The 27,069-nt window shown below is 43.7% G+C and overlaps 2 protein-coding genes and 1 long non-coding RNA gene across 9 annotated transcripts in view; 2 read left to right on the plus strand and 1 right to left on the minus strand.

Annotated features, from left to right (window-relative positions):
* Positions 1-1,559, plus strand: part of PPP2R3A (protein phosphatase 2 regulatory subunit B''alpha) — a 142,591-nt gene extending 141,032 nt beyond the window's left edge. For 2 of the 3 annotated variants that reach the window (XM_045031142.1, XM_045031141.1), the window contains exon 14: positions 891-1,557. In XM_045031142.1, coding sequence (XP_044887077.1) covers positions 891-987 — 97 coding nt within the window. In that variant the 3' untranslated portion in view covers positions 988-1,557. Of the gene's footprint in view, positions 1-890 lie in introns of all 3 variants that reach the window. The other variant, XM_045031143.1, reaches the window with a different exon arrangement.
* Positions 316-27,069, minus strand: part of MSL2 (MSL complex subunit 2) — a 64,811-nt gene continuing 38,057 nt past the window's right edge. For 2 of the 3 annotated variants that reach the window (XM_045031144.1, XM_045031145.1), the window contains one exon: positions 19,555-23,036. In XM_045031144.1, the coding sequence (XP_044887079.1) occupies positions 21,445-23,036 (1,592 nt within the window). In that variant the 3' untranslated portion in view covers positions 19,555-21,444. Of the gene's footprint in view, positions 566-2,482; positions 2,577-19,554; positions 23,037-27,069 lie in introns of those variants that run through there. The other variant, XM_045031146.1, reaches the window with a different exon arrangement.
* Positions 9,885-26,869, plus strand: LOC123377837. Of its 3 annotated transcripts, none has more exons than XR_006582352.1 (4): positions 9,885-9,990; positions 10,422-10,669; positions 25,773-25,896; positions 26,624-26,869. It is a non-coding gene; the product is annotated as an uncharacterized LOC123377837 (long non-coding RNA). The 3 variants fall into 3 exon arrangements; XR_006582353.1 differs by lacking the exons at positions 25,773-25,896; positions 26,624-26,869 and adding exons at positions 13,286-13,319; positions 14,255-16,044; XR_006582354.1 differs by lacking the exons at positions 25,773-25,896; positions 26,624-26,869 and adding an exon at positions 14,255-16,044.

Here is a 27,069-nt window from a genome sequence, read left to right on the forward strand (position 1 = left end):
GAGCTGGATGCTGAGACTTCCAACTGTTTGAGAATGGGACATGATGGTGTGATTGCTTGAGAGAATTGTCTCAGATCTCAGCATTTTAGTAGGCTTCAAAGCATCACTTAAGCCAAGACTCTCCAGAGGCACGGGGGAGTTTCTGAGCGAGTCAAAGCCAAGGCCTCCTCCATAAGAAGGGTCCACAACCCAGCTTTTACAGTCTTTCACGTCCAGATAAATTTCCCTATATGTTGAAGGCAGAGGTGTCTGATGAGCGCCAAGAGGAGCACCTGTTGAAATGAGAATGGCAGCACAGAAAAAGTGACTACATTAGAACAGAAGTGTTTTTAATTGAATAAAAATCCTGAAACTAAATCTATTTCACAAAATAGAAATCTTCACATGAAGGAGGGTTCCTCACTGCTTCAGCAGAGAGGGGAACTGGGGACTGCTAGAAAGGGTGAGATTATTCCTAACCTTGGCTCCAGGGTGAAAAGGACTGGAATGTCAGGCACATGTCCTCAACTATTACCACTAAAAAAGAAGATTCTCTGACCACAGGCACATAACTGACAGCAGAGCTCTGTGTAGACACAAATACAGGAGAACCATAGTCACAATTTTCCTGTGCTGCAATTTAAAGGACATCACTAGGTTTTAACAAGAAAAACAGGTTCATATTTAAATCTTCCCCAAACATCCCTCTGTGCTATTGCATCTTTATTTTACAATTTTGATCTCTCGGTGGGTGGGATTGCAAAAATCAACAGTATCAGCTGTAAAAGTTGAAGTAATAGGACTGCAGCATAAAAGCTCAGATACTTTTGTATCTGAAAACATTAGATTTTTACAACCAAAGTAAACATGTAGAAACATATTTTGACAGTATCATTGTTCTCTCATTGCAGATCATTTGAAGAAGACTATGAAACAGACGAACTTTTAACTCTCTCTGAAACTGCAGACAAGTCGGACAAACTAGTTATCTCAGACCTTTCATCCTAGAAAAATGGAAGACACGGAACTAATATCTGTCAATATTTAAGTGGCAAGTGGTCGGTAGACACTTAGGGGTTTTTTAAAAAATCCTTCCTTGAAGCAAAGTGCTTTATTTTATACACTGTAATTCAAGATCCTTTTTTCTTCATATGTGTAACTGCAAGAAGGTAATTTCTACAAAAAGTCTTTTTGCAAATTGTTATTGTGCATGCTCATTAAATATGGTGACTGCACTATGTTTCCTTCTTGTCTTGCCATACAAATTCTATAAAGTCTGCATGTGCAATAATGGTCTAACATCTAATGCTTAAACATAATAAAATTGCATGCAACTTGCACAGTAGTCATTACCAAATTAATTCAAGGCAGTAATTCCTGTATTATTTATTCTGTACCCTTTAACTTTACCAGGCTGACAAATTAACTCCGTTTAAATGAACATCTAAAGAGTTCCATCAAGCCTTGTCTACTAAGTTCTCTCTTTTTTAAAGTGTCAAGATCTCCTGCTCATTCTGGAAACAGAAAATATCCCCAAACACAACACACAAATTAAGGTGCCCTCTTGTGCTTTACACTGTAAGCTCTTCGAACGCTGATTTGTTAACAGGACCGCCAAGGGGGGGGGGGGCAAAGGGGGCAATTTGCCCCGGGCTCCGCAGGGGCCCCCAAGAGAAGAGCGGAGGCTCCCGCCTCCGCCCCTCTCCTGGAGCCTCAGCGTCTCCGTCGGGGCCCCTGAGCCCCGCCCCGCTCAGAGACGGTCCCGCCCCAGCCCCGGCCCCAGCCTCTTACCGAGCACGTCTCTGGCGGGGCCTGAGCTCCGTCCCGCTCAGAGCCGCGTGGTGAGGGGGCGGGGCTGGGAGCTCCAATGGGGCCTGAGCCCCGCCCCGCTCAGAGCACCGTGGGGAGGGGGCGGGGCAGCTGCCTCCGCTCGGCGTGGAGCTCACAGCCCCGCCCCCTCACCACGCGGCTCTGAGCGGGACGGAGCTCAGGCCCCACCGGAGACGTGCTCGGTAAGAGGCTGGGGCCGGGGCCGGGGCCGGGGGGAGGAGCGGGACCGTCGGGGCCGGGGGCGGGGGGGGAGCGGGACCCGCCGGGGGCGGGGGGTGGGAGCGGGACCCGCCGCCGCTGCCGAAGCGCAGCCCGGTCTTCGGCGGCGGGGGGCCCCTTCTGTTCCGGGACCCGCCGCCTAAGTGCCCGGAAGGCCCGCGGGGGGGACCCCCCCCCCGCCACCGAATTACCGCCGAAGACCGGGCTGCGCTTCGGCGGCGGTCCCGCTTCGGCGGTAATTCGGCGGCGGGGGGCTCCCGCCGCGGGTCTTCGGGGCACTTTGGCGGCGGGTCCCGGAACGGAAGGGCCCCCCCGCCGCCGAAGACCCCGGGCCCCCGGAATCCTCTGGGCGGCCCTGTTTGTTAAGCACACTTTACTCACTGTACAGGGCAATGTACAGCTACAGTACCATGGACAAAAAACCCCACATTAAGACAGAATTCAGGTTTAGCACCTTTGCACTCTCTCACATGGATAGAAGGAACTCCCTGCAAATACTGACAATGCCGCTGAACTGTCCTGCTTGAAACTCTTCTCCGCTGTGATGCCTACAAAAAAAAAATCAACAATTAGGGCAGCTGACGTGCTATGAGTGCTGCTTCTCATGCTGACCTAAATCATCTCCATTTCCTAATGCTCCTCCCATCTGTTGTGTCCACGTGTTAGCTATAAGCTTAGACTTATATTGTAAACTACAGACATATGGCAAAATCTGTCACTGCCCTTAAAGTGTCTAGCTCAGTGAGGCCCAGGCCTTTAGGTACTACTGCAATACCAATGATTAATAAATAATAAAGAAGGTGATTAAGTGTACATGAGTAATTTAGGTTAAAACATTGCAGGGCTTTCTAATGATCCCCAGAGCATGCATTACATCCTGAAGAAATTCAGAGTTAAGTTAACCTCAAAATAGCCAAACACGTTAAGGTACGGAAATGTACAGTAAAAGTACCCAAACAATCTTAACTCTGCCCTCTAGTGATACTGTGCAACAATCATTAATTTATTAGTAACGTATGTTCTCATGGGACTGAGGCCACATCTTCCCTTACCAAAGATTACCATCACCTTCATTCATCGGCTCCTCTCTACGTCCTGATAACATAGGGCCACCATATTTCCTGTGGACAATTTGTCTTCATTCCTACTGGGACAAACAGAAGACAGTAGCTATCTCTGCTAAGGGCAGCCTGTAGCCTCAGTCCTATTGGGAGCAATGGGAGATGGTGGCCATGAGAAGAGGGAAACTTCTTGAGAGCCCTGCTTAACTTGTAATGAAAAAAATGCCAAGGCTCAAGCAATTTTTTTTTATTTTGAAAACTGACCTGGGAAGCCCAGAGGTGCCAGAGCTATGAACTGCTGGGCTTAGCCCTGGCACAAATTAAGCACTGCTTGAGAGGCTTTCCGGGTAAGAAGATTTGATACACCAATCTCTGCTGAAGAAAAATCTCAGTTATGGTTACAAAAAATTACCCTTAATACTGAATAGTTCTTTTCAAAAACTGCCTCTTTTACCAGATCTAGTCACCAGGGCAAAAGGAGGGAGAGGGAAATGAAGCTGTGTGTGCACAGAAGAATGTTGGGGGGCAAGGAAGAAAGAAAAACTGTGCAAAAAGAAAAGGGCAGGATGGAATACTAGGCATGAGTAGGGGGAGTATGTGAAGCACAGATGGGAGGGGAATACTGGGGTGTACACTCTGGCTGCTTTGTGCTGCTGAGATGATACAAAGCTGCTGTCAACTAATGCCAGAATGCTCTGGGTGCTTTGAACTGGTCCACAGCAGAATGAAGCAGCCTCGCTGTTCCAATGAAGCCCTGTATGTTCAAATTTTAGAAAAGATTGAAGGTTGATACTGCATATCTTCAAATCTTTAGAAACTATTTGATGATAATTAAGGCTACATTTTAGTCACAGGTATTTTTAGTAAAAGTCACGGACAGGTCATAAGCAGTAAACAAAAATTCACAGCCCATGACCTGCCCATGACTTTTACTATATACCCCTGACTAAATCTTGCATGGGGGAAGACTGCCTGGGAGTGCCGTGGGCACTGGGGGATGGCAGCCCAGGTCCTAGTGGGGGGGGGCAGGGGGCAGCACTTGGCCCAGGACCCCCCAATGGTGCTGGGGGGGAAGGTTGGCAGGCTCTCTACCTGGCTCCGCACCTCCCCCACCCCAGCTGCAGCAGAGTTTGGGTGTGGGAGGGGACAGCGAGTTGGAGCACGGGATGGGGTGAGGTGGGCTCTGGGCGATGCTTACCTAGCATGGCCAGACAGCTCTGCATGCTGCCTCCTCCCAGAGTGCTGGCTTCGCAGCTCCCATTGGCCAGAAACTGTGGCCAATGGGAGCTGCGCAGCAGTGCCTGCAGACAGAGGCAGCATGCAGAAATGCCTGGCCATGCCTCTGCCTAGGAGCTGAGCGAGGGGTATGTCACCGCTTCTGGGGAGCCCCCAAGGTTAACGTCACTCAGAGCCTGCCTCACCCCAGCCTATGCCCCAACTCCCTGCCCCCTCCGACACCCAAATTCTGCTGCAGGGGAGGCGGGGGTGTGGCCCAAGACTGCCCCAGCAGCGGCTGGTACGACTGGCTTAGGGGCTGCCTGAGCTGCCCCTGTGCCAGGCACACCGGCCACTGCAAAAGTCACGCGGGTCACGTAATCCGTGGCCTCCATGACAAGCTCACAGCCTTAATGATAATAAATGGAACCATTCTCTTTAGGTTTCTTTTTTTACCATTTATGTAAGACTGTTTTTAAGGAAATTCCCAGACAAACAAATGCATTAAGATTAAGTTCAGGTTAAGTACATACTCTGCTAATTTAAAGTAAAAGCCTGTAAAGGGATGTTATAATTAGCCCAAAAATAGATGTTGTAAACTGGAAATTTGGAGAAAATTTTAATTTAAAATAAATCCAAACCTGTTAAGGAATGGGGCTACACAGTAAAGGCACCCAAACAATCTTAACTCTGCCCTGTAATGTGAGAGGGAAAATATTTTTAAAAATCTAGTGTCTTTAAAAATCAATAATTTGAGATCACAGACACTAACCAAAGGAGATGGCTGAAGGAGAAACTTTCAGCTGTAAAGAAAAACAGAAAAAACGTACAGTTGATCCTGAATATCTGTTTTCAAAAACAGCCCTTTGCACAAGAGCTATACAGAATTTACACCTCTGCCAGTTTCTGTGCAGATCATGCCTATGCTGAGACCATCAGGGACAAAAGAGAGGTTTGGCACGGGGTGCTAAATTTCTTAATTAAAAAGGGGTCTTTCAACTCATACTAATAAATGGCTTATTTGTCAGTTCTCTGAAAATTCATTTGATGCCACAAAAGTAAATCCTGTAATTCTGGGGGAGGATACAGACATTGCACTTGTAACCCTTCTGCCAGTCAGAGTTGGCAGTAACAAGGACTGGGTTCAGTATCTAGGGGTTCCTTTTCAACAATACAACACGAAACCAGCTCGGGACAATTATACACCACCCCCTGGGTGCCTCTAAGAGGCAATACTTCTCCTCTCGCAAGCAGAGTCTGACTGTAGCAAAAAACTTCTAATAAAAGGAGGGAAATAACACAGCATTAATTTGGGGAAACACCACGAACAGGGTTTATAAAAATAAACCATGAGTAAAAGACCCACCACCAAGGAAGTTGGGCAGTGTCCTCTTCCCATTTGATTCTTAAGTCCAGCAACCCAAAAGTCCCTTTAATGTACCCATCCCTCCTCTGCACCCTACTCACAGTTGCTGTCCTTGGACAGTGCAGACCAGCATTCCAAGGTGCATCTGCAGAGTTCACCTCCCACCCGGGGGTGGGGGGGGGAGGCACCTTACTTGCTCTGCTGCTCGGGCACTCACTCGCCACCCCTCTCTGCGGGGCTCTGCTCTGGCACTCTCTGCCAGCCGCTCACCAAGACGTCTTCAGGGACCCCCACTTAACACAGCTCTCAGTAATTTCAGCTGTTAGTGGGGGAGCCTCACTGCTGGTTCACATTGGGCAGTCTCTTGCATCAGACACTGTCCCAAAGCAGGGCTAATACTTAGACCTGGGTATGAGTGATTGCAGCTCTGTGGTATATAACAAGACTCTCAGCTGAGTCTAAATTAGCTCTTTTACGACACAGTGGAGAGAGGAAGGGTCAAATGGTGTCTGGAGTCCTTAGGCACGGCCCACATCACCAGTTACCAGTACCTGTTCCCACCCTTTCAACTCCCTGGGCTTTGGAACCCATGCCCCCTGCTTAGCAAGTGCCGTTGAGAGCAAGTCCCTCAATCAGGAAATGCCAAGTACAGTTCTGCTGCCCTGGATGCACACAACAAGAACAACAACCCTTTATTACTCCTACCCCAATAACAAGGAGACTGGGAATCCAACACCAATCAAAGTGACCATTTGGGCAAGCAATCCCATCAAGCTGTGCACCTAGGCAGAGTGGGTGTGCCCATGCAAATAAGATCAGCTTCTGAACTCTTCTTCCACAGCTCATCACTAGATGTCAGAGGAGAGCTCATTCAGACTCTACTTACACACTTTTCACGCACACAAAATTGAATCCTTGGTTTAAGTACAAAATTCCACTTAATATCTATTTCTGGTAGATTTCAGGAAGGCGAACAGTAGTGATTATTCTTTCTTCAAGTGCCATGATCACACATAATGCTAGTAATATTTGGCTTTTCTGCAGTGTGTTTTGCATTTACACTCCTTCACAAACCAACTAATTCTCAGAACATCTCTATGCAGTTATCTCCACTTTACAGAAGGGAAACAGCAGCAGACAGGTTAAATAACTTGGTCAAGGCCCTCAATGGAATTGATCAACTCTTGTGTCAGGTGGAGTCAGCAGCAACCAGAGCCAGGTTCAATATTGAGAGGTTCCCTTTCAAAATACAACACAGAACCAGCTCAAGCCCTGTGATAAATAAAGGGTGGGGGGAGAGATAGCTCCCTTTGATGGACACCCAGCCAGCCAGTTAGCTGTAAAATCCCTCTTGGTGTAGCCGTTCTTTACTTGCTTTACCTGTTAAGGGTTAAAAAGTCCCCCAGGTAAAGAAAAAAAAGTGGACACCTGACCAAAAGAGCCAATGGGAAGGCTAGAAGTTTTTAAAATGGGAAAAGAAACTTTCCCTTTGTCTGTTGTTCTCTGGGCTGCAGGGACATGGGCAGTAATTCTGTAACCAGCTTTAAGCCAGGTATGATTATAGATTATCAATTCATACCTCAAACCTACTTATCTGGAGCCTCAGAAATGTAAGTAAAATTAGAGAATGTCTAAAAAGACACAATTAGGGTTATTTCTTTTATTTCTTATTGGCTTGTGGACTCCTCTGTGCTAACCCCAGATGCTTTTGTTTGCTTGTAATCTTTAAGCTGAACCCCCAAGAAAGCTATTTTGGGTGCTTGATTTTTGGAATTGCTCTTAAAATCTAGCAAAAGCCTAAGTTCCAGATGTATTTTCTTTTTTGTTGTTTTTTTTAATAAAATTTACCTTTTTTTAAGAACAGGATTGGATTTTTGGTGTCCTAAGAGGTTTGTGCATGTTGTTTGATTAGCTGGTAACCACAGCTAATTTCCTTTGTTTTCTTTCTCAGCTCTTCCCCAGAGGGTGGGTGAGTGTGCGTGTGCATGAAAGGGTCTGAGGGCACCCCACAGGGAGGAATTCCCAAGTACTCCTTCCTGGGTTCAAAGGGTTTGTTTGTTTTTTTCCTGCATTTTGGTGGTGGCAGTGTTTACCAAGCCAAGGTCAGAGAAAAGCTGTAACCTTGGGAGTTTAATACCAGCCTGGAGTGGCAAGTATTAATTTTTAGAATCCTTGCGGGCTCCCACTTCTGCACTCGGAGTGACAGAGTGGGGATTCAGCCTTGACAAGCCCCCATCTAGTAACCTACGAAAATTACATGACCCGTGAGTGCCTGTAAGAGGCAATACTTTCCCTCTCACAAGCACAGAGTCTGAGTGTAGAAAAGAAAGTTAATTAAAGGAGGGAAGTCACCTGACATTAATTAGGGAAAACGCCGCTAGCAGGATTCATAAACATAAAACCATGAGCAAAACACCCACCCCAGAGTACGTTGGACAGTGTCTTTCGCCTCAGGTTCTTGAGTTCCACAACCAGAAGTTCCTTTACTGTGCTCCTCTCTGCTCCCTCACCATGCTTGTCCTTGGTCAGTGAAGACCCAGAATTTAGAGGTGCATCTGTGTGAGTTAACCTCCCACCCAAGAAGAAGAGAGAAAGCACCTTGCTTGATACACCATCCAAGCACTTGCTCTGGTGTTGATGCCTTGCCAACCGTCCGTTGCTCCGCCAGCCGCCCACCAGGTGTGCCACCTGACCCACCATCCGACTGTCCCACTGGCAACCATTCCACTCTGCTGCACACTGTCACCTTTTGCTACCACCTGCTTCTCTACTGTAACCTCTGCAGGTCAGTCTCTTGAGGTTCCACCCAGCTCTTAGTTGGAGGAACTTCATTGCTGAAGCAAGCTGTTCAGAAACGCTGTCCAGAAAGAAGTGATTTCAGGTCTAGTGATCACTTAACAAAACAAAATACTCCTAATGGGGCCTTGATTAGCTCTCTTTGAACAGTGGGGAGGGGGTAGGTTAAACCATGCTTAGGACTCAGGTAGAGCCCCACTTCCCAGCAGGGACACCTGTCCCCGCCCCCTCTTACCCTTCACAGGGATCTGGCATCCGAGGGCCAGCTAAGCACAGTTCAGTTGCCCTTTTCTCTTACAGTATGGATAACATTTCATTACCCCTGCATTCAGCACTATAGTGATTTGTAACCCAACACCAGCCAAAGTTGATTACTTTGGCAATACAGTTCTGTCTGCTGGATACCAAGGCAGAGTGGGTGTGTTCAGGTAAATACAGTGTGGTCTTGAAGCCTTTTCCCCTCCTCAACTAGCTGTCAGGGGAGAACTCATTCAGATCCTGCTTACATCAGTATCAGGGCCTAGATTAAAATTCCCAGGTCCCGGCCCTGTGCTTACAGCCATTAGATTCAATGTCTCTTTAGTGATGGGAAGACATACACTAGTTCATTTTCAGATTACTGCTTCTGTCATATTTTCCCCTTCCTCTGGCTGAAGGGGAAAACACATTTTAAATTGAAATAACTCTTTAAAACACTAATGAAACAAAACAATGGGCTGTTATTAACATTTATCAAGTGCCAACAGGGAAGCTGTTGCAGAACTTTTTCATCAGTCAAGCACCAGTCTTTTCTAGAAAATTCAAAGTAGCTAGTGGCTGAACTTTCATCTGCTTCACTTAATATTTCATTTAATGTGAAATATTGCTACATGAAAACCTACGTCAGACGATGCGGAATTCCTTCAACAGGTGGTATGGGCTTTCTCAACAACACATAGATAGTAGTCTTTGGAGTTTCTCTCTCCAACTTACTGAGGCAAGAAAACAATTACAAAGCTTACTTGACTTGCAACATTGACGCTCAAATATCCCCTCTAAAACAGCCTGCCCTTCATAGAGGGTAAAGTGAAGAAGTATCAACCTTTGAAGTATTACCAGTGCACTTGTGAAAACATGTTCACAAGTATGGGAGTTTAACAAAGAAGCTGAAATCAGACAACCCTCAGTAAACAGCCACCTTTCCCAAGCTGTTCTGAAAGCATAGTTCATATGCTGTGTAGAGTCCACAATTCACAATTCTTGGGGGTTTGACTTAGCCTAGCACAGTAGAGCCTTGATCCCTAAATGGGGGTCCCTTGGGTGCTACCATAATACAGATAACCAACTGAGCAACAACAAATTTCACCTTCAACCTTCCTGGGTGTGGCTTTTCCCAGGGTTCCTTTGTGAGCTCAGAGAGCCATTCCCACCGCCTTTATGAGCAGATGGGGCATCATCACATGCCTCAAGAAGGCAGCAAGCATTTCCCAGCAGGCTCAAAACCTTCAAAAAGGATGAAGGGACTTTCAGGTGCACATTGGGGAGGTATGTACCAGACTGGCAGAGAGCCATGTCCAGGACATGCTTTGTCGTCTTCTCTCTGTGCAACCCTTTCAGCTCCCCAGGATCCACATGGCATTTCCAGAATCTCCTTTTCTGCAGCCATGAGCCTGCCTGATTCTCCTAGGTTCCCTCAGGAGAAACCGTTTCACTGCACAAAAATGGGCCTGGGCAATGAGTCAGCCCCTGATTTCCCACTCACAGGGGAGCTATCACACGGAAGTCCTCTTTGCATAGGCAAAGGCACTCAAATCCCACCAAGTTTCCTGCAGCCATGGCTAGGCACATCCCAAATCCACTAGGCTGGCCACTATTTTCCCTTCTATTTGTATGCGGATAGTAACCACCTCCTGTCCTTAAGAAGAACCCCAGAACCCCATGGTGCTGGCAACATATCTTTCCTCATTATCATATAGGTGAAAGGAACAGAGTTGCAGTGCATGACCCAGCAAAGAAAGGACACCAGTGAGACTGAGAGGCAAGATATTTTTACTTCGTCCTAAGTGGCACACAGTAGAGCCCTGCAGCAGGACCAGGATCCCACAGGACCCGCTGCCATAATAGCAGGAGCAGGATTAAAAATAATCCCACGCAGGGATCTAGCATACAGGATCTGGTCCAAGAGGTGAATACAGCTGAACTGCTCTGTAATAGCGACCATAAGGTAATTACATTAAACATCCTCATCGGGGGAAATACCAAACAAAAATTATACTGTGGTGGGGTTAACTACACAAAACTGAGGAGGCTAGTTAAATTGAAATTAAAAGGAACAGTCACAAAGGTGAAAAGCCTGTAAGTGTCATGAAAACTATTAAAAACCACCATAGAAGAGGCTCAAACTATATGTATGCCGCAAAAATAATAATAAAAATAGTAAGAGGACCAAAAAATTGCCACTATGGCTAAACAGCAAAGTAAAAGAGGTGGTTAGAGACAAAGAGGCATTCTTTAAAAATTGGAAGTCAAATCCTACTGAGGAAAATAGAAACGAGCATAAACTCTGGCAAATAAAGTATAAAACTATAATTAGGCAGGCCAAAAAAGAATTCAAAGAACAACTAGCAAAAATCACAAAAACTAATAGCAAAAATTGTTTTAATCACATCAGACGCAGGAAGCCTACTAAATAATCAGTGGGGCCACAGCTTCACTACGCGTTGGGTAAAGAAGTACTTTCTTACGTTTGTTTTAAACATGATGCTTATTAAATTTCATTGGGTGATCCCTGGTTCTTTGTGTTATGTGAAGAGATAAATAACACTTCCTTATTAACTTTCTCTACACCATTCATGATTTTATAAACCTATATCATATCCCGCATTCATCATCTCTTTTCTAAAATGAACAGTCCTAATCATCTTGATCTCTCCTCATATGGAAGCTATTCCATGCCCCTAATAATTTTTGTTGGGCTTCTCTCTAATTTTTCCAATTCTAATGTATCTTTTTTGAGATGGGGCAACCAGAACTGCCTGCAATATTCAAACTGTGAATATATCATGGATTTATATAGTGGCATTATGGTACTTTCTGTCTTTTCTATCCCTTTCCTAATGGTCTCTAACATTCTTAGCTTTCTGAACTCTCCACAATGACTCCAAGGTCTCTTTCTTGAGTGGTAACAGCTAATTTAGACTCCATCATTTTGTATGTATCATCAGGATTATTTCCTAATATGCTCTACTTTCAATTTATCAACATTGAATTTCATCTGCCATTTTCCTGCCCAGTCACTTAATTTGGTGAGATCCCTTTGTAACTCATTGCAGTCAGCTTTGGACTTATCTTGAGTAAATTTGTATTGTTTGTAAACTTTGACACCTGTTAAACCCTTTTTTCAGATCATTTATGAGTATGTTCAACAGCACTGGTCCCAGAACAGATCCTTGGAAGACCCCACTATTTACCTCTCTCCATTCTGAAAACTGACCATTTATTCCTACTCTTTGTTTCCTGTCTTTTAACCAGTTACTGATGCATGAGAGGACCTTCCCTCTTATTCTATGACTGCTTACTTAGCTTAAGAGCCTTTGGTTGAGGAACCTAGTCAAAGGCTTTTGGGAAGTCCAAATATGCTATATCCACTGGATCACTCTTGTTGACATAATTGTTGACCCCTTCAATTAATTCTAATAGACTGGTGAGGCATGATTTCCCTTTACAAAAGCTACGTTGACTCTTCCCCAACAAATCATGTTAATCATATAATCATTAAATGTCAGAGTTGGAAGGGACCTCAGGAGATCATCTAGTCCAACCCCCTGCTCAAAGCAGGACCAATCTCCAGACAGATTTTTGCCTCAGATCCCTAAATGGCCCCTTCAAGGATTGAACTTAAAACCCTGGATTTAGCAGGCCAATGCTCAAACCACTGAGCTATCCCTCCCCGCCAATCTATGTGTCTGATAATTCTATTCTTTACTGTAGTTTTAATCAATTTGCCTGGTACTGAAGTTTACCAGCCTGTAATTGCTAGGATCCCCTCTGGAGCCTTTTAAAAAAAAATCAGTGTACATTAGCTACCCCCCAGTCAGGTAGTACAGAGGCTGATTTAAGTGATAGGTTACATACCACAGTTAGTAGAGATACAACCCGATATCCATTTCAAAGCCTTTGAGCAGAAATAGTAGCCCCATAGATGAAGGATGGTAGGAATCTTGGTCAGCAGGTGGACACACAGTTGAAGAGGATAAGGGTACCAAGCTTGCCTTGGACAAGTACGTTCTACAAGGATAATTCTGGCCTTCCCCTGCCTGATCTTGTTCACTGTTCTTCGAACTGTTGGCTTTGGAGAAAAGGGATAGAACAGACTCTTCTTCCGCAGTAAAAGGAAGGCATCTCCAAGGGAGCGGTGACCCAGGCTCCCACTGAACAGAAGAGCGGGGGTCTTGCTGTTCTCAGAGGTGGCAAAAAGATTAATCTCTGGCAGTCCCCATTTCTGGAATATGTTTTGGAGGACCTAAAGGTCAGTCATGGAGGAAGTGTTTGCTGAGTGCATTGGCAGTGGTGTTCCAGATGCTTGGGAAGTAGACTGCTGAAATCTGGATGTGGGGGGCTATACACCAGTTCCAGAGTTTTATTGCTTTGGTGCACAAGGAGGGAGATCTTCTCCCCCATGATTGTTGATGTCATGTTCTGTATGTATACATATCTCCTTACTATATGTTCCATTCTATGCATCTGAAGAAGTGGGCTGCAGCCCACGAAAGCTTATGCTCAAATAAATGTGTTAGTCTCTAAGGTGCCACAAGTACTAATGTTCTTTTTGCATATACAGACTAACACGGTTCCTACTCTGATTCCGCCAGAAGGTAAGCTGCCACTACTGCTAGAACCTTTGAAAACACCCTTTGGGCCAATATAGGCCAAAGGAAAGCACTCGGTACTGGAAATGATCTTGGCCTATGGTGAACTAGGTATTTCCTGTGTGATGCATGTATAGTGTTATAGAAATGCAACAAAGAATCCTGTGGCACCTTATAGACTAACAGACGTTTTGCAGCATGAGCTTTCGTGGGTGAATACCCACTTCTTCAGATGCAGAAGAGAAGTGGGTATTCACCCACGAAAGCTCATGCTGCAAAACGTCTGTTAGTCTATAAGGTGCCACAGGATTCTTTGTTGCTTTTACAGATCCAGACTAACACGGCTACCCCTCTGATACTTGTTATAGAAATAGTAGTCATGTAGACTGAGGGATGAAAACCAATCCCTTTCCTCTAGTGAAGGAATTATAGTTGCTAGAGTCACCATCCTGAACTTTTGAGTCTTCACAAACTTGTTCAGCTGTCTTAGATCTAAAAATCAGCTTCCAACTTTCATCCTCCTTTGGCACTAGGAAGTATTTTGAGTTGAACCCCATCTCTGCAAGAGGAAGAAACCAGTCCTATTGCTCTTACAAGGAGGAGAGAGTCCACCTCTTGTCTTAGTAGAAGCTTGTGAGAGGAGTCCTTGAAGAGAGACAAGGGTGGAAGGGAGGGAGTGACATAAACTGGATGGTATAGTCTGATGTTATGACCTCTAAGACCCATTGGTCCATAGTGACCTGCTCTCAAGCCTGGTGGAAATGGACAAGGCGGTCCCCAAAGGGAGGGAGATGGGCTAACGGATGCAACTGTAAAGTCAGATGAGTGGGAGGATTCAAAGCCTCAACCAACCTATCAAAACTGCTGTTTAGATTATGCCTGGGTGGTCATGGAGGGCGGTTGAATGGCTCTCTTCCTCTGAAACTTGTCTCTATTTCCAGGGGTTTCTGCATGTCTGTGGTACTCCAAGAACCGAGCATGGTGTGATCTCTGGGCAGTCTGTGACCTGCTGAAACATTTCTTGTTCATAGATGGATAAATGCCCAAGGAACGCAAGGTAGCCCTGGAGTTATTCAGGGCGTGAAGGGAGTCATTCATCGTCTCTGAGAAAAGCTTAGACTAAAGGGGAGGTCCTCTACAGTGTTCTGAATCCCTCAGAAACTCTGAAAATTGAAACCAAGATGCCCAGAGCACAGTTACTGCCATGGATCTGGAAGCAGTGTCCACAGCAGCTAGGGATGCCTGGAGAGATGTTCGGGCCAATAGCTGACCCTCCGCAAATATGGACTGGAATTGCTTCCTGCAGTTGTGTGGCTGCTGTTCCATAAAAGCCATGAGCTGCTTGTAATTAGGGCTAGTCTACACTCGAAGCACATCATCAGTGCAGCCATGCCACTGTAGCGCGTCTGGTGAAGATGTTCTATGCGGATGGGAGAAAGCTCTCCCGTTGGCATAATAAATCCACCTCCATGAGAGGTGGTAGCTATGTCGGCAGGCATATAGCACTGTCCATACCAGTGCTTAGGTCAGTGAAACATGTGTCGCTCGGGGATTGGGGCGGTGGCTTATTCACAGACTTAAGATATGGGGAAGTAAGTGGTAGTGTAGACCTGACCTCAGTAGTGTATATTTGGCTATGACAGCCTGATCGTGATCTGGAATTGCACAGTTCTGAACTAGTAACATTTTCGTCCAAAGACATTCAGTTGCTTTTGGTCCTTGATGTAGGGGGTAGTTCTCAAAATGTCCTGCCTACTCTGTTCATTCACGACTACGGAGTTAGGTGGGGGATAGGAAAATAAAAAGTCAGACTCCTTAAGGAGCATGTGACACTTATTTATCCTTTTGCATATTGGTGGAACAGTAGCTGGCATCTACCATACCGTCTTAGCTGGATCCAGGAGAGACTCATTAATAGGTAGCACCACTCAGGAGGGTGTTGCCGACTGCAAAATATCTAGCAACTTGTGCTGCAGATCTCTGACCTCCTCCAGAGGGATCTGTAGGATGTCAGGTAGCCTTCTAGTGAGGTCCTGAAACTGCCTGAAGTCGTTGGCCATGGAAGGTGGTGGAGAAATAACTGCTTCATCCGGTGATGATGAAATGGGAGTCTCAGAGATTACTTCCTCATATGCCCTAGCCTCCTGCTCTTGAAATGTCTCCTCCTGTCATGGATGGGTAGAGGGAGAATGTGAAATCCTGGTCTCTTTGAGGGATGGTACTGGTGTTCTGTTAAATTGTTGTCAATAGGCAGCCCACAGGTCCCAATATGGCCACTGTAGGGTCCATAAGGAAGCAGGGGTGGCATACAAGGTTGGTTCCACCATCCTTGATGACCTGCAAGGTCCTCCCAGCACAAAGGCGGATTCCTAAAGGGGTATGTAGGAGAACACCTCGGAAATAGAGGAGACTGATTAACAGTCCTCTTACTCCACATGGGGGCAGCCAATGATGTTGGAGGAGAGTCCTGTGACATGGAATGGCTACTCAGAGAATGAGGTTTCAGTACCAAAAGATGCTTTGTACCTGGTAACAGGGACTCTGGCTCTTCCAACGATGAGATGTCCCTCAAGTACTGGAACTCCTATAGTGCCGAAAGGACACTGGTACCAATGTCATAGCTGAGATCGCCATAGCTGGAGTCAATGGTACCAGTGATGGTGGGCACACTGCAAGCATTGTAGATGTCAGGCTTCAATGCTTGCTCGGTACCGAGGATACCACTTGTACAGGCAACTTGAAAAAATATGCTGTTTTTAAAATCACAGTATCTTAAATACATGCAATCAAAAGTGAGCTTCAATAAAGAACACAAACTACTGTAAGAACTGTACATTTAAACAATGCTTGCAATTTAATCTGTATGTATGTGTTTTTTTATACATAATTAGGTGATGTTTGCAGGAATTAGAGACTTAATAGCAAAGGTTCTGAAACTCATCAAAGAGGTAGCGTGGAGATCGCTTGTGCTGGCATGATTTTACCTTTGCTGTTTTACTTTGCATTGGTTTGTTTTTCAAAAGTAATTCATTCTACTGAGGTGTCATAGCATGGGGATTATTGATCACGTTCCCCTCGTGTTGTCCAAAAATCCTGTTCCTCAATGTCATTCAGATCACATTGCCCACATCTTTTAAGCCTGCAACAATTCCCATTACCCTGATCATCAAGGTCAAAACGTCTTATTCACATGTTCAGGGACCTTGCTCATTTGCAACTTGATCTGTATCCGTGACTCAGTCTGCCAGGGCATTCCCTCACCTTTGACTGATCCACAAATGTCAAAATGTCATCAGCCTCAACACCAATGATTGAATTCTGGGGGGAAAGGTAGGGGCTGACCATAATGAATGGAGTCCTTAATGAATGTGGATGGCCCTGGAGGCAGCAGGACTGAGGTGCCAGAGTATCCCCTGGAGACTCCTGTACTAGCACCTTGGTGCTGCAAAGCCAAATTCAGCTGCAGCAAGACTGCCTTCTCTGCCCCTAACTTTCTGCCCCAATGCCTTCCCTACCCCTAAACTGCTCCCTTTTCCTTTACCTGTTAACTGCCCCTTTCTGACCCTCCTCCTCTCCCTGCCTGTCCTTACTGCATAACCCCCCACCTTCTGCCCCTGCCTCCCCTATCTCTAACACCCCCATCTCCCCTACCCATTACCCACCACCTTCTGCCCTGTCTGCTCCCCACACGTAACTCCCACTTCTGCACCTACCACAGCATCCCTTCTACCCACGACTACTAGTTCTCTATCCAGTTTCCCCCTTGTAGATGCCAGGTCCCTTCTCCTCTCAATTCAACAGGTCTCCAACCTCCCCTCTGGCCCCAGCTCACCCAATTTCTAACCTCCTTTCCCTTCTCTTCCCATCAGCCCTGTTGCTGGAGGAGTGGTGGGAACTGATCTCTGTCAAGCAGCTGGCCAAGTCACCAGACAGCACCTATCACTTCTTGCCGGGGTAAAGGGGCTTCTCCAGAGTGGGGTGTCAGAGCCTGGGATACATCAGTGAAGTACCAAGTCTGGACAGGAGAACCAGCTGTGATTGTGGATTCTCCCCTTGCTGCACTCCAGCTCCCCCTACCATGGGGTGGCAGCACCTTCTGCTGTTGTTCTCCCGGTAGCTCCTGACCCTACTGCTGGCCACATAGGAAGAAGGGGTGCAAATCATCCTTCCCGCCCCAAGCCTTTGAATAAATCAAAAGCTGGATAGACCCTAAAAATAATGAGACCCAGCCCCCTCCTCCCCCTGCAATTCAAGCTCTGTTCAACATCTCCCTTCATTTCTTTCTCCTAATCCCAAACATTCTTTTCCCCACACTGTCCCTCCAGTGTGGAACATATTCCCAATATCCATTTATCAAGCCGCCATCCTTACCTCATTTTAATCCCGCCTAAAACTCACTTTTGCCACATCAGCTACAAGGTGAAAAAACACTCCAAAGTTGTTTATACACAACATAATTTCATGACGTGCAAATGCCCAAACTGCATCTGTGCATATCAACTTACTACTTCATCTACCCTATTTGTTTCTCTCCCTCTTGGTGCCTGTCTACAATTAGATAAATGTAAGACCATTGGGGCAGGAACCATTTTACTTTATGTTTCTTTAAACATACTTTTGAAGAATACATGAAGCATACTTTTGTTACTGTAAAAATAATAAACTGAAAGTCTAGCTAAACTAGATGCACTTGCATATACATATATATATATATATATATATATATATATACACACACACACACACACACACACACACACACAAATATGTCCAGTTGCAAGCACATCTAGTTTAGCTAGACTTTCAGTTTATTATTTATAAATTCAGTTTATATATAGTAGTTTGGTGCATGGAAAACATTTTAATGTGCGTATTCCTTGACAAAGGATTCTCACTCTTGTATTCAGATGGTATGGATGTGAACACCACATTAATTTTGTATCAGATGAACTGCACCTTTCCAAGAGAAATATTACACATCCTGGAAAAGGATAGACAAGTTACTGATCCAATTTCTGAAAGCCAGTTTTTGATCTTTCAATTTGTCAGCATACTCCCAGCTAAGCAGCAGCTTACATCAGAAATATCTTTGAGGATAGTGGTCCTTCACCAGCTACATTTTGTTGCTGATGCAGTTCTAAAATTAGAGAATTTGAAGAAAGTTTGCAAGAGTAATGCATTACTTCAAAAACTCTGAGGAGAAAGAGAAAGAGCACACACATACCAAATGCAGGGTAGTCCCAAGTGGTCTTATTTACACTAGCAAAGACTTCAAGGTTTCCCACTACTGAACCACTCCATGGGGGCAGTGCCACTTGTAATAGCAACTGTGGTACTCACTAGTGTAGATAGGCAAAAAACAGTCAGCATGAAGGTAAAGACCATTTAAGCTACTATTTAGGTTGCTTTAAATGGTCATAGAAAGACAGGACAAATGCAATTATTTCACTGCAGTTCTCTCCTCCAAACTCATAATCCTTTTCCACTACTTAATTTACTCCTCAACATACAGGGGAGGCAGAAAATGAAAAGAAACAAAAGCTAATTTTAAATTATGAAGAAACAAATAATTTTCTTCTGAAAACTAAAAAGCATTCAGACATGCCACACGGATGCCCTCAGCAGTTACAAAATAGAATTAGAAAACTAACATTTATTAAACAATTTACATTTTAATACACATTTCAAGAACGTGGTAGCATAAAAGGAAACTTGTTTTTAAAACAACCTGAATTTACCATTTAGCAATATTACATTAATGATCAGGGGTCTCCTATCAATGGTTCCAAAAAACACTTCACCTAAATCTCCAACAACTGGAACCTCACTTAATGCAACAGTAAAAATTAAATAATTCCAAACTACTCCTACATTGAGGAATGTGTACTGAAGTATATAGTTTAGAGTACAAATAAATGTACTAACAACAATCTCAGCAAAACTTAACAGCTTTGCGGAAGTGTTCAGAAGCTACTACCCATGTTGCTCAAACTCCACTAAAATCTGTTTGTCACTTGATTACTTTACTTACATGTAGTGGAATAATAAACACAGATTTACATGAGTAGGTCAAAGTCAAACCACCAAAGTAGAAAATGGTAGGAGCCTCTTGGTCAACACACAAAATCACATACAAATTTAACTAAATATGTTTTAATAGGACATCATTAAGCCCCATGAGGGCTAAAAACAGGGAATTCAGGTACTTGGATTGGCAAATAAAGACAAGAATACTAAGAAGCATTTTCCACCATTTACTCTCGTTATCAAAAATATTTTTCAACTCTTCTTGCAAAACAAAAACAAAATAGTACAGACTGGACACATACATCACATTTTTCTTCCTATGGCTTTAACACCCCACCCTACCCGACCCCACAAAAAAGACGGGGGGAAATACAAAACAAAACGAAAAAAATTATCTGACCACGTTCACAAAAAATGACACCATAGTACACTACAAAAACAAAAAGGTGGTGTCATCTGATTTGTGTCCAAAAAGTTTTTGCTTATTTCTTAGACAGGTAACCATCATTGTACATGCTTTGTGCACAATCAAAATATGTCCAACATTATGTCATAATTCACTGGAGATTTCATTTAATTAATAAAAATATGGCTGCCATAAAATGGAATCTGAAAAATTTGAGCACTGTTTCTCTTTAGACATGCTGTTATAATAGTAACTGTCTTTTAAATTAGAAGGATAATGCTTTGTATACTAGTCAGACCATCTTTTATTTGTGCTGTGCCATTTAAAGATGAGATATCGCTGCATCGTGAGGAAGTCTGACTTCTTTAGAATGGCATTAAAAAAAATCTTAAAATTGCTGTAATGTTGTGCAAAATGCAAAAAGCCTTCGTTGAACTATTTCCTTATTTTCAGAGATTAACTGGAAATCAACCAGTTGGGCATACTGAATGTAGACGAGTGAGCTGAACACTTGGTGAAATAAGCTGTCTAGCATACTTTATCTAATGAGTACTGAAAATAACTTGATCCTGTTTACCCATCAGTTCTCTTTCCTGACTGAGGGGAAGCAAGTAACAATGGGCTATTTTCCTAGAGTAAATAGATCCCAAGTACATGACAATACAGTGTTAACCTCATTTATATCTTTAAGTGAAGAAAAGAGAAACCAATGGTGGGTAAAGGCTGTATAAACTAGGATGTATTGGGGGGCACCAATGGACAAAGATTTTAACCCAGCCCAGATTTATTTTTTATATTTGTAACCTATGGTCAAATTCTTCTCAGACACCACATGCAGCAACTCCCACTGAAATCAATGGGTTTACTTATGTGGTATTTGGCCTTTCTTTGTTTATTAGTTGTTTCCCCTCTCATGATGAAGTGAACAGCAACATGCCAAAGATGAATGAAGTTAGTGCCACAGGGCATAAAATATACCAGTCACACAGCCACCTGCAGGCTTTTTAGAAAAAGTGAAGGAAGCGATTACACAGAGACTTGAGCAGGATCTGGAGGGACAGCCATTTTACAACTGACTCCAGTTGATTGCCCAGTTACTTCTAAGCCAATTCCAATGAGGGACAACTTCTCTTTCCATGAAATTACTAATTTGTACTGTTCCATGCTCTAGATAACCAACGCTCATGATCAAAAAAGATGTGTCATTCAAAGACTGCAGTCCTCAGTTAATACTGTACTTTCAACAGGAATGGGATGTGATTTGCTAGCAACACTGACTCACTATGGCAGTGTATTTGGCAGTTACTTTCATACATCATGAACTAGCACAACTTTGATGGACTGACTAGATACCACTTCCTTACATTTAATCGGAAGCTTTAATTGAGCACAAAGCATTAACTGGCACAATGAGGTTAATATGTTTCTTTCCAAAGGTCATCTTGTATTAAAACCATTTACATCAGCATCTGATCTCAAACTATGAGGTGCTGTGAGATCTAAAGACATAGTTTTAGGGTAACTCCTCCATTATCTGCAAACTATTTCCCAGACACTAACACACATAACATAGCAATGAAAAACACTTGATACAAGTGATCTATAGGCAGGAGCTTCGGCAAGTTAAACAGAACCATAGCTGCCTTAAAACTGTAGCAGTTCCCCTAGTAAGGGCAGGGAAAAGACAAAAAAAATGATTTAACAGTCATATCTCATGTCTATAGCTTCATCCAAACTTTTATCATCGTGTGTACTGGCAGCTAAAAATGTAGTTACTGGTGACCCTGTCACATTAATTACACTGGTGCTTGTGCTGGCACTGCGCACAATGCTTGTCACATTAATGCCCAAAGTAAGCCTAGTCTGTTCCAAGGCCTTTTCTGGCACTGCAAATGCTTCCAGCTTCTTCTCCCCATTAGCCATATATGAGTTTTGGCAGCCACGGCATATACAGTCTAAGCAGGCTTTACGGTTAGAGTAGCAAGGGCAGCGTTGGCCACGGCATGTAAGAACACTTGGATTTTGGGTGGCGCGACCACATTTACACCCTTTCTTTTCTTGTGGCTTTTTGTATGCAGTTTTTGTCGGACTTCCTGGCATAACATTACTGCTAGCAACCTTTTCCTTTGCTTTGTCTTTTGTTTTCAGTATTCCTGGTTTGGCTTTCGGGTGAGATTTCTTGGGGGCATGTTCTAGATTCTTTTTCATGCTTTTATTAGGCAGGAGTACAGTTTTACTTATTTTGGGAGTAGTGCCTCCATTGGGTACAGTTGCTACAGGCTGCAAAGACATTTTATTTTCCTGTTTCACTGTTACTGGAGCTGATGCTCCCAATGTTGGGCCACAGATGATGCTGGAAATAGGTAGTGGCTGAACCTTTTCGCTGTCACTTTCTGATCGAGATCGCTTTCGGTTTAACTTAACTACCTTAGGTGTTGCTGCTGTACATGAGATCCCATGAGGAGAAGCACCTGTGGACATGAAAACATTATGGCTAAGAGGTGGGGGAGAAAGCTGCAGGAAAGGACCATTGGATATGGTGGCTTCCAAACTGGGCTGCAAATCAGAACCACAGACTTCAGTGCTTGAAACAGTTTCTAAGCTTCGGAGAACTTCCTCAACACTAAGCAATAGCGAGCCAGGTTTTATATCTTCGTTGAAACTGCAGATGTCAAGGCCTGATGTACACAAGTCACTAGCAGAAACTGTGTCACACACAGGCTGAAGACTGCTAGAGATATCCTCAGTTTTTATGTACTCTCCAGTACTACACACATCAATTGTATTTGCATGTTCAGGGGAAGGAATATTTACTCCAAGTTTATCCACTGAAAGCCCATTACAATTGGGCAACCCATTGATAACAGAACCTCTAATATCAATATTATGTGTGCTTTCAGGTATGGAAGAAAAACTAGCTTGAGGATCATTAATATGTTCTGAGGTTGAAGGTAATGGAGAATGTGTCAAACACAAAGGCATGGCTGCATCAGAAATGTTTTCTGTATCTTCATGGAGTGGCGATCCATCTTTGAGAAAAGCCAAAAGATCTGCAGAACAGTCAACTGCTTGTATTATGTCTCGTGCCAATGGAGTCTGTGTTATGTATTCACACAGTTTTTTGTAGCAGTTTACTAGAATGCTCAACTGTTTATTTTCTTCAAACTGTTCATAGTCTTTGCACCAACTACATGATGGTTTCATCATCATCTTTTTGCCTTTACAAGTTTTGCAGACATAATGCTGACACGTGGAGTTGGTGGGAGCAATAGGATCCTGTAGCAAATTTCCTAAGAGGAAAAAGAAAAGAAGGTTATTAGAGCATACCAAGTGGCATAGGCTTTCATGGTAACCTAAGAGGGACTTCCTAATTTACAGCAGTATGAATTGCCTGTATAGTGTTCAGTGATGAACAAGGTCATGAGAAAAATCATAGGTGTGTAAACAGTATGAACTGTGAGATTTTAGACTCATTACAATTGCTGTACCCACAGTTTTAAAATAATGTTGTGTTTAGAAGTTTTCCAAATTGCAGAGAAAAATTTCAACATAATCTGATCTGCTGATGCCCATTAACCCAGCCTTTAGAAAACACGGTGTCAAGCAAAACAATATCAGCATTGCCCCTTAAACACCACATTCATCTCAACATGGTGACCACTATGTAATGTCCCTAATGCACTAACCAAGAGAGCTACATCTGTACAAAGTGGGAAGAGTTAAAGCAGAAATTGAAAATCAAAGATTAAAATTCCGGAAGTCAAAATGGAAACAGTACAGAGGGAAGTAGCACTGAGAGACAGATGAAAACATGAAGGGGGTATAAGGAAGATAATTTGTTGTGGAAGAGTCAACATAGTTTTTGTAAAGGGAAATCATGTCTCACCAATCTACTAGAATTTTTTGAGGGGGTCAACTAGAATGTGGACAAGAGGGATCCAGTTGATACAGTGTACTTAGATTTTCAGAAAGCCTTTGACAAGGTCCATCACCAAAGGCTCCTAAGCAAAGTAAGCTGTCATGGGATAAAAGGGAAGGTCCTCTCATGGATCAGAAACTGGTTAAAAGATAGGAAACAAAGAGTAGGAATAAATGGTCCATTTTCAGAATGGAGAGATATAAATAGTGGCGTCCCCCGGGGTCTGTACTGGGACCACTATAATTCAACATATTCATAAATGATCTGAAAATATGGATAAACTCTAAGATGGCAAAATTTGCGGATGATACAAAACTACTCAAGAACTAGGGGTCACCAAATGAAAATTAATAGGCCACAGGTTTAAAACAAACAAAAGGAAGTATTTCTTCACACAACACACATTCAACCTGTGGAAGTCTTTGCCAGAGGATGTTGTGAAGGCCAAATCTATAACAGAGTTAAAAAAAGAACTAGATAAATTAATGGAAGATAGGTCCATCAATGGCTAGTACCCAGGATGGGCAGGGATGGTGTCCCTAGCCTCTGTTTGTCAGAAGCTGGGGATGGGCAACAGGGATGGCTCACTCAATGATTACCTGTTCTGTTCATTCCCTCTGGGGCACATGGCATTGGCCACTGTTGGAAGACAGGATACTGGGCTAGATGGACCTTTGATCTGACCCAGTATGGCCGTTCTTATGTTAAGTGCCACTTCTACAGGTACTCCTAGGCAAAGTTCCCAGGCTTTGGTGTGCTGGGGTGCTCACACACAAATGGAATACATGTCTGCAACAACTCAAAGAAGAACAGGAAGAGTTCAGAGAAGAACCACAAGGACTCAGACTGGAAAATATTGCATTTTGAATTTGTCTAGCTTCAACTGGATCTTGTTATGTTTCTGTCGGCTAGATTATAGAGCCCTCTACTATCAAGATATCTTCTCCCTGCGTAGATACTAGAAGATAAAATACAAGTTATTTATTGCCTTTCAACCGTTTCTCAGCATACCCCTAGCTATATGGGGGATCCTATGTTCATGGAAAGCTTCCCTCATAGAGGCTGTCCCTCAGTTTCTGGATGACAACTTCCTTTTTAAAAGGAAGCTTGAAACTGATTCCCACCCCACCCCCACTTCTTAAACTCTCACTCTCTCTCTCTTCTGGCATAACAACTCATGATTATTCAGAGTTGGAGTAAATTCTAGCCACGATGTCTCTGTCTCTCCATTAACTCTAATGGTCCATCATTTTCTTTTTCTGAGCTGGACAATATATGGGTACTTTAAGTTGGGGTTGTATAAACAACTGGTTTGGAAGGTGCCCCTCCCTATCTGACTGCTTCACCACTCTACTGTGAGATACAGCTGAAGCTGCCCCATAGATTATGAGCATAGCTTTCTATATACACAAATACATAAATTAATAACTATAGTCTGTATACATCTCATAATGACCATCAAGTTCAGAACATCAGAAGCTTGCAGAAAAAGACCTTACTCAACATAGTTTTATAGTACAATACAGTACGCAATCAGTCAAACCAACTGCTCGTTTTTAGTGTATTAAATTTCTGATTTCCCTTTGAGGTGTTTGCAGCCTGACTGTCACAGATAATACTTCATGAACCCCAAGTACTGCATCAATACGAAGTCAATCTCAGTTGGCATCTGGACTTCAAGTGTTGTTACTGATCAGACAGACAAATTACCCTATAGGCAAATAAATGCACTGCACACTTGTGCTGGTAAGCTAAGCCTCCAAACAAGCTCTTTCGGAAAACATAGCATCAATATTCACTGAAAATACACAAATCTGACCTAAATGTCCCCATGGATGCCTCCACAAAATTACCAGAATTGAAAAATTCCTACACCTTCAGACAATGTCAAAAGAGTTGAGCATTCCTCTCCTCTTAAGGAGGCAACATGGTCCTTGAAAGTAACTTTTTATGAAATGACAAAACTTCTATTCACCCAGAGTTCACCCTCCCAGTAGGGAAGAGAGAACTGTGGCAACAGTGCCATCCAGTTATGTTGGGATTCCTGGAAACCTCTTTAGCAGAAGACGGAAGTTCTTAACATAGTTCCTGTTGTCTCTTCTCTCAGTGAAAGAAAGGAGATACTGGTATTGCAACAATCTTCTATTCCCAATTCCTTGTTCCACTCTGGCTAAGCTAGTGAAGAAAGCTTTAAACTACATTCAACGGGGTCAGGAGACAAAAACTCACAGGTAAGTCAAAAACATGGAAACGTGGGTGAAGGGTCTGAATCTAAAGGAAGCATGCGGCAATTATAGCAAGGACAAAGGAGAAATGAGAGGGAATAGTGTGGAAATCAAATAAGTATCTTAGATGTCTGTATACTAATGCAAGTATGAGGAATAAATAGGAAGAGCTATAAATACTAGTAAATAATCACAACTATGACATAGCTGGCATCACAGAGACTTGGCGGGATAATACACGACTGGAATATTGCTACAGAAGGGAACATCTTGCTGAGGAAGGATAGGCAGGGAGGGGAAAAAGGAGAGGTGTTTGTGACGGGTTCTCCCCAGAAGAGACCCTGCCTTTAGCTACCAGGTGGCAGGAGCTGGCCTCCTGCACACCCACTCCTAGAAGCATACAGTTTTCCACTGCTGCAGAGGAATTAAAGAGACACTCTCCCATTCCTCCAGCAGTTCCTGAGAACTTTGCTCTTAACCTCTGGGGTTCCAGCATAAAATTTCTCCTTGACATCCTGAGCTACACAGAAGAAATCATTCCCCAGCAACAAAGCAGTCGGGTTATCATTTACCACAGCCAATACAGCTTTCAAATCCTCAGTTTCTATATGCACGTTAGCCAAAGGCACAAGGATTTTGTAACCTCCCACTAATAAAAGCTCTGCCATCTGCCCTGGCAGTAAGTAACTTTCCTGCACAACATTCCTCCTAACCCTGTGTCTTTCCACCCCAGGTGTTCTCTGCCATTAATCCTGACAGCCTTTATGTGCTTGATGTTTGGCTGGACAGAGGCTACTTTTAACAAACCCTGTATGGTAAGTGGCAATTGTCTGAAGTGCCTCTGTGCTCAGGGTAGCAGCATTTCCATGAGTTGTTTGTGGCTTGTTCCCACCCAGCACAGGGAAATTATTCCTCAGGTGCTCAGTGGAAGTACAGTGATCGCACCTTCTGGGCTCCTCTGTTTTTACAGGAGATTTGAAAAGAGGACTAGAGGAACGGATTTGGGGAGGAGAGCACCCAGACTCCCCTCCACCCTCCTTCTTCCCAAGAGTAAAACAGGAACTCTGCTTCAGGTGTAATCTGAAACAGTTTTAAATATATTTCCATGAATTTACCATAATCTGAAGCATCTCTAATTGGCATCTTATTGAATATATCCGGAGCTCTCCCAGACAACTT

The sequence above is a fragment of the Mauremys mutica genome, chromosome 9 (assembly GCF_020497125.1).
Source record: "Mauremys mutica isolate MM-2020 ecotype Southern chromosome 9, ASM2049712v1, whole genome shotgun sequence".
Classification (NCBI taxonomy): Eukaryota; Metazoa; Chordata; order Testudines; family Geoemydidae; genus Mauremys; species Mauremys mutica.